This window comes from Pundamilia nyererei, unplaced genomic scaffold (assembly GCF_000239375.1).
Source record: "Pundamilia nyererei isolate P.nyererei 1_Seehausen unplaced genomic scaffold, PunNye1.0 scaffold00139, whole genome shotgun sequence".
Classification (NCBI taxonomy): domain Eukaryota; kingdom Metazoa; phylum Chordata; class Actinopteri; order Cichliformes; family Cichlidae; genus Pundamilia; species Pundamilia nyererei.
In genome coordinates this window covers 204276-211618 of record NW_005187540.1, presented here as the reverse complement: position 1 = coordinate 211618, position 7343 = coordinate 204276, and the positions used below count along the sequence as shown (strand labels likewise).

The 7343-nt window shown below is 48.8% G+C and overlaps 1 protein-coding gene across 1 annotated transcript in view; it reads left to right on the top strand.

The window, feature by feature from the left end:
* Positions 1-7134, top strand: part of iqgap3 (IQ motif containing GTPase activating protein 3) — a 17911-nt gene extending 10777 nt beyond the window's left edge. The window contains exons 24-38 of the mRNA XM_013913618.1: positions 81-256; positions 517-680; positions 755-979; positions 1054-1194; positions 1267-1351; positions 1785-2017; positions 2095-2227; positions 2330-2432; positions 2507-2636; positions 2751-2838; positions 4695-4907; positions 5067-5227; positions 5872-5997; positions 6073-6181; positions 6312-7134. Of these exons, the coding sequence (XP_013769072.1) occupies positions 81-256; positions 517-680; positions 755-979; positions 1054-1194; positions 1267-1351; positions 1785-2017; positions 2095-2227; positions 2330-2432; positions 2507-2636; positions 2751-2838; positions 4695-4907; positions 5067-5227; positions 5872-5997; positions 6073-6181; positions 6312-6425 (2201 nt within the window). The 3' untranslated portion in view covers positions 6426-7134. The remainder of the gene's footprint in view (positions 1-80; positions 257-516; positions 681-754; positions 980-1053; positions 1195-1266; positions 1352-1784; positions 2018-2094; positions 2228-2329; positions 2433-2506; positions 2637-2750; positions 2839-4694; positions 4908-5066; positions 5228-5871; positions 5998-6072; positions 6182-6311) is intronic.
* The last annotated feature ends 209 nt before the right edge of the window (positions 7135-7343 follow it).

Sequence of the window (7343 nt, the reverse complement as noted above, 5' to 3'; positions counted from 1 at the left end):
CACACACACACACACACACACACACACACACACACACACACACACACACACACTCTGATTGGCTCCTTGTTGTCCTCGTTAACAAAGCGCCGTCTGTGAACAGGAAGTGGTGTCTCACTGTAAGAAACTAACGAAGAAGAACAAGGAGCAGCTGTCAGACATGATGGATGTGGAGAGGAGTAAAGGCCTGAAGGCTCTGAGCCGAGACAGGAGGGAGAGACTGGAGGCCTACCAGCACCTCTTCTACCTGCTGCAGGTAAAAGGCACACCTGCCCGCCGCTCGCTCACCTCAAGCTGACCTGAGCAGGTCCATGGCATCACATTACTGTACCTGCCTGATTCGTGCAGTCATCTCTGCTTCACCAACAAGGCAGGGGCTCCACCTGGTGGTGATATTGTGCAACTGCAAGTGGAACAGACGATACATTATATCTGCAGCTGGCCAGTTATAGTGTGTGTGTGTGTGTGTGTGTGTGTGTGTGTGTGTGTGTGTGTGTGTGTGTGTGTGTGTGGCAGACACAGCCCCTGTACCTGGCTCAGCTGATCTTCCTGATGCCTCAGAGTCGCTCCACCTCCTTCATGGAGATGGTGGTGTTCAGTCTGTTTAACTATGGCTCCGACCGCCGCGAGGCCTTTCTGCTGCTGCAGCTCTTCACAGAAGCGCTCCGCTATGAGATCAGGTAACGATGATGTCACTGCACCTGTGTCTGAGCAGTAACGTGTTGTCACTGCTTACCTGTGTGTGTGATGTCAGGCTGAAGGTGGAGCAGCCCCAGGACGTGATCACAGGAAACCCCACCGTCATCAGGATGTTGGTAAACTTCTACCGCCATGCTCGTGGTCAAAACGCCCTGCGCGAGGTGCTGGGTCCAGCTCTACAGGACGTCCTGCAGGACCGCACGCTCAGCATCAGGACCGACCCCGTGGACGTCTACAAGACCTGGATCAACCAGACCGAGACGCAGACCGGACACAAGAGGTCAGAGCGCGTCTCTCCTGCGTTGCGCGTCTCTCCTGCGTTGCGCGTCTCACTTCTATTGTGCGTCTCACCAGCTCGCTGCCCTATGAGGTTTCTCCCGAAGACGCTCTGGCTCAGCCTGAAGTCCAGAGACGCATCGACATCTCCATCATCAACCTGAAGAACCTGACGGACAGAGTCCTCAAAGCCATCACCACCAGCCTCCACAAGCTGCCGTACGTGTCTGCCTGCTGCTGCACCTCGCGTCACCAGTCTCTTCTTTGCTAAACGGTTCTGTGTTGTTGCAGGTATGGTCTGCGTTACACCGCCAAGGTCCTCAGAGACGCCCTGAAGGCAAAGTTTCCTGAAGCCGGTGAGGACGAGCTCTACAAGGTGAGAACACAGATCAACACACCTGAATCACACGATTAGTTCATTACCAGGCCTCTGGAGAATTCAAGACATGTAGAGGAGGTCATTTAGTCATTTAAAGCAGCTGTGTTGGATCAAGGATGCATCTAAAGCCTGCAGGACTCCAGGCCTGGAGTTGGACACCTGTGCTGCAGGTGATGAAGGTGGGCTGTGTTTCACGTGAATTTCTGCTCCTGCTGTGCTCAGGTGAGCTCAGACTCATGATGGATGTGTGATCAGCAGATTTGGAGGTCTACAGAAATCACAGCTCGCAGGTCGGAGCTGAGATTTGATTGGTCGCTTGACGTGAAGCTTAGTCTCTGTACGGCGGCGGGTCTTGAAGTCAGAACCACGTGGCTCTGGCGCCGTGACCTGAATTGAACCGCTAACGCCGAGTCTGCCCTACTCCCCGCAGATCGTCGGTAACCTGGTCTACTACCGCTACATGAACCCGGCCATCGTGGCCCCGGACGGCTTCGACGTGGTGGACCGTTCGGCCGGCTCTGCTCTGCAGCCCGAACAGCGCCACATCTTGGGCTCCATTGCCCGCGTGTTGCAGCATGCCGCTGCCAACAAACACTTCCATGGAGGTGGCTACCACATCAGAGCCCTGAACCAGTACATCAGCCAGACCCACAGCAGGTTCAGGTGGGTTTCAGGTGACCTCGCTCCGTTCTGAGGTGTCGGGGAGGTGGAGGTTCTCCTGACGGTGTTGTGTGTCTCAGGAGGTTCCTGCAGTCCGTCTGCGACGTTCCTGAACCGGAGGACAGATTCAGCATGGATGAGTACTCGGAGCTGCTGATCGTGAACAGACCCGTGATCTACATCTCTGTGAGCGAGCTGCTCAACACACACAAGGTCAGGAAGCTCCGCCTCCAGCTGTATCGTCATCTTTTCGCTGCATGCGCACCTGTACCTGGTCTACATAAACCCGTGAACCTCTCACATGTCTCTCTGCAGCTGCTGCTGGAGCATCAGGAGGTTTTGTGCCCGGACCCCTCAGACCCCCTCGGCCTGATTCTGAAGGATCTCGGTCCGGTTCCCGGCCTGCAGGAACTCATCGGTACAGCCAACCGATGCTCTGCTGTTGCCATCCGGTCTGAGCCGGTCAGAGTCTGACTGTTTTCTGTCCTTCAGGTGAGTCCGCGGCTGATCCAGGATCAGACTCTCAGAGTAGCAAGATGGAGGTCTCTCTGACCCTGACCAACAAGTTTGACATCTTCGACGACGCCAACAACACACCGGACGCCAGAGGACTTCTGCTCAGGTAACCCCGCCTCTAAGCCATTAGCCTCACCTGCTCAGTGTCTGTCAGTTTGTTTACCTGAACATTAAAGAAGAACCCGGTGTTCACAGAAAACATTTGTTTTGTTTTTCCCAGCACCAAGCAGCTGATCATCGATGTCATCAGGACGCAGTCAGGTGACTCTCTGCGTGACATCCTGAGGACGACACCGTCACGCGACCAGGTAAAACTCGCACTAATAGGTTGGTTGGTGACTGGCACCCGCTGCAGTCTTGATGTCTAGAGATGGCACGATACCACTTTTTCATGACCGATATCATAAATTTTGATATCTGTCGATACCGATATGAATCCGATAGAGTGTATTTTATAATCAATAAAACGTTTTTTTATTATCATATCATACCGTTCACGGTGATACCGGTGTAATGTTGGGCAACGATAAGAAAATGAAACATGGCGATAGAATATGGGTAAAACGCGCATGGGCTGTGCCTTTGTTTACATGCGCACATGGCGGCGACGCAGAACGAGAAGAGCGAGAGCGGATCGTTGAATGAAACCATGAACCTGAACTGGTTTGTAAAAATGCTGCAGCTTCACTGGTGTGGAACTGGTTTAGCTTTCGTCCGTCAGATACACAACAAAGCACTATTTTTGGAAGCGCATGCTAGCGGGCCGTCGTTATTACCGTGTTGTTTGGAAAATACGGCGCACTTAAAATCATCCTTTGATTTTCTGAAAGTCGACAGAGCCCCTTATAATCCCGTGTGCCTTATGTATGAACTCTGGTTGTGTTTACTGACCTCGAAACGATTTTATGTGCACGGCGCTCGAAAATCTGTCAAATGAGCTACGAAGCCGCACCACTTGATGGATTGTCGGAGCATTACGGCTGTCGTAGGCGGAGCCTCGCGGAGTGATACGCACTGTGCTTCAGCATAATGTTACCGTACTGTGTGTGTATAACCTCTTTTTAAGTGTTGTGGATGTTATACATGGTTATGCTGAGGATATGTCGGCCAGTTTCCACTGGAAATGCCTTTTGGTTAAACTGTCAGTTTGCACTGTTAAATGTTTATATAACTTAAATGCAGATAAAAAACAGCTGCTTGTTTAAGTGAAAATACATTGACGTTTTTTTTTTTGTTTTTGTTTTTTGCACTAATAAAGTTGTGGAGTTGTAAAGTATTTTGTCTTGCATCAATTATATCGTTATCGCAAATTTTCAAATGTATATCGTGATAAATATTTTTGGTCATATCGCTCTGCACTAGAACCACCCCCCACCCTCCACCTCATGATGCTTAAACAACGAAATCAACCTAAATTTAATGCACGTGTTAAAAACATAAAATAAAATAAAAAATGCACAGAAATAAATTATTTTTCAAGAATAATTAAATAGATTCAACATCTTTCTTCAACAGAACTGCAGACTGCACAGATGGTACCTTCCCAAAGGGGAAAAAGTACTATAGCTTACTAGAGTATATTAGACTTACTATAGTTACTATATACAGTAATGGACTTCTATATATTTTACATCAGATTAAAACGTTGGGTGTAAGATTCAGATAATTATTTATTAAAAGCTAGACATGACAATAAGAAAGAAAAGTATGTCTCTGTGCCCCCTTTTCCCTGTTCATGCCCTATCGGCCCCCCTGGCTAAACTTTGCTAGATCCGCCCCTGCACAGTTACCAGCTGTCAGCTATAGAAAAAGATCCTCGAGTAGAAAGTAATATTAAATAAATTCTAACAGCAGCTGATCAAGCTTAAACGTGCTGCTGTTGTTCAGCCGCTGGTTTCCTCTTTCAACCAGACCGCTGAAAGGTCTCGCACGCCACAGCGCTATATCATGTGACGCACACTGCTCTGACGTGCTACGGTTATGAGCCAAGTTACGCCATGTCGCAAGTTTTGTGAGGTGCTTTTGTGATATTTAATGGATCGAATTTCATTTTTTATTTCTCTCTGATATCCGATCCAGTAATTTAGGTCCGTATCGGACCGACACGGATACGTAATATCGGATCGGCCCATCTCTAATGATGTCATCTGATCTCTTCAAACAGGAAGTGTGTCACGATTGGCTGATGCAGCGCCGCGCCCAGCAGGATGCTCGGACTCCTGAGAAGATGAAGCGGAACCAGTCGCTGGTCGCCAATGGCAACCTGAGCCTGGAGGAGAAGAAGAGGAAGATCCTGAGGAGTCTTCGTCGTCTGGAGGGACTCGGCACCCTGAAACCGCCAGACATCGAGAACCAGATCCTGCAGATGATCGCCAAGGTAACGAGGCCTGCCTCCATCTCCTCCTATTCCAGCGTCCTCCTTCGCTACATCCTGGCATGTTTCTGGTTTTGTTTGCGTTTTTTTTTTTTGTTCTTTTTGCCTGCATGTTTTTGAAAACGTCCCTGACTATGATGTCACTGCACGTTTCCCCACCAGGACATCCGTCAGCAACGTCTCCACCGCCAGCGCCGAGGGGCGGAGCTCCTGAAGCTCCATCAGACTCTCAGCAGCCTACAGGCTAAGAGCAGCTTCCACAGTGAGCAGGTGGACTATTACAGGCATTACATCACTTCCTGTCTGGACAACCTCACCGCCAGGTATGCACGAGCAGGTGTTTTTGGGTAACGACCTAGCATTTCTCATCTCAGGCCATTAGCATCAGATATAACTTTCTGTTCTCGGACGTGGCGGCGCCAAATGTTTAGAAGTACCGCAGCAATGAACAGTAATGGGGCGGGGCTGTGGTGACATCACGCCACTGTGGTGTGAACCAGGCGTTTTCACCTCGAGAGCTGTGAGGTCTGTTTTGGGGCGGGACGAACAAACGTTTGTCACACAATCAACAACACAAGGGATAAACTAAAGTACAACAAACAAAGTAATTCGGGAACAGGTGAGCCGAGGTTGACCACGAGCCCCGGGTACAGGAAGCTCTATCAGAGGCGCCAGAATACGAGAGCTTTAAACCGTGCGTTCAAAATCTGAGTGAGGAGAAGCTCGCTGAGGTACGAGCTGAATGTTTGCATGAAAAGTTCAAACATCACCAAGAGCGTTGGCGTCACGAGCTGAGCCGGCATCCACGCTGACCTGCCATCAGCTGATCTTAAATATCCACCAACGGCTCTTGAAACAGGAAAGAGGTGCTTAGACCGCGTGTGTCCTGAAGGTGCACGTCACGAGGCTGTCAGTGAGGCGATAGGCCTGTCAGTAAGGTCCATCACTGATTGGCTTGTTCTTGCAGCAAATCGACCAATCAGAAGGCAGCAGACGGCAAAGGGAGGAACAAGCTTCCTGCTCTGAGCTACAGCGCCACCCGGCTGCATGAGAAGGGCGTTCTGCTGGCGATCGAAGACCTGCCAGTCACGCAGTGAGCGCAGAACACACAGCCGGCACACGTATGACACGCGGTGAGGACGCGTGCTCACGATCTCTCTGTTTCCAGGTTTAAGAACGTCATGTTTGAGATTGCTGCCGGGCCTGAGAGAGGAAGTTTCAAAGTAAAAGCTCGATTCCTCGGCGTGGAGATGGAGGAGTTCCTGCTTAAATACCAGGTAGGACCGAGGCCGGACCACGTCGAACCGGGCCACATAAACCAGGTGATACGAGTTTAACGTGTGTGTGTGTGTGTGTGTGTGTGTGTGTGTGTGTGTGTGTGTGTATTTTTGTGTGTGTGTGTGTTAGGACCTGCTGCAGCTGCAGTATGAGGGCGTGGCTGTGATGAAGATGTTCAGTAAGGCCAAAGTCAATGTGAACCTCCTCATCTTCCTCCTCAACAAGAAGTTCTTCAAGAAGTGAGAGGAGCGGCACTCATACTCGGCTTCTGCGGCAAGGCCTCGTCCCACACTCCTGTCTATAAACAGGAAACTGAACGGCGTTTTATACCAAATGATCAGGATGAATCTCACTAAATTTGACTGACTTTATATCTCGCTCAGTGGGATGTCTTCATACACTCCTGTCTGTGCTGTAATCACTGAGTTAGTGCTCTGTCTGCAGCGCTGTCTTTGTTTTTATGTCTGTAAAATTTAACTAAAGTGATTCTTTTTTATTTCACGTGATATTTTTTATGCATGTTTATATGATACTAATCAAACAGAGGGAGTCGTCTGTCTCCCTCTCTAACACTTTAATGGGACATCCTCTCGCTACACCTGTTTTAATATCTCACTACAGTATTTGGATGTGGTGCAGAGTGAGGCATCTTACCTCAGTGTCTCTCTTTGTATGGGAACGTGTTTCAGTTTAATTTGGAGGAGTGACACATCAGTGTTTTTATCCTATCTTGGTTTGTTTCTCAGGATTCAAACCACACTAAGCTGTCTTACTTTTGAAAGGTTTGACCCTTTCAGGATTCCGTAGTGGCGCATTGGTCACTGATGTCTGGTTGTAATGTTTAGCTGCACTGAGCTGTGACCAATCAATACCAGCTGATCAATGCCTGTAAATATTTCCTGTCATTTCCTTTTTCTTTTGTCTTTGCTACAATAAATAAACATGAACATTTCAGTCATTATTTCTATTTTTAATTTAAAAGTTAAAAGACTAAGAGTGCGAGTGGGTGTAAAAACTGATGATGGCCACGAACAAGCCGAATGTTGCTTCTTTTTTTTTTTTTCTTTTTTTTCCCTGAGCTGTGATACACTTTGGATTCTAGCCAATCATTTTACGTTTCCGAGGATAGTAGGCGGGGCCAGGTACGTACGTTCTTTTAGA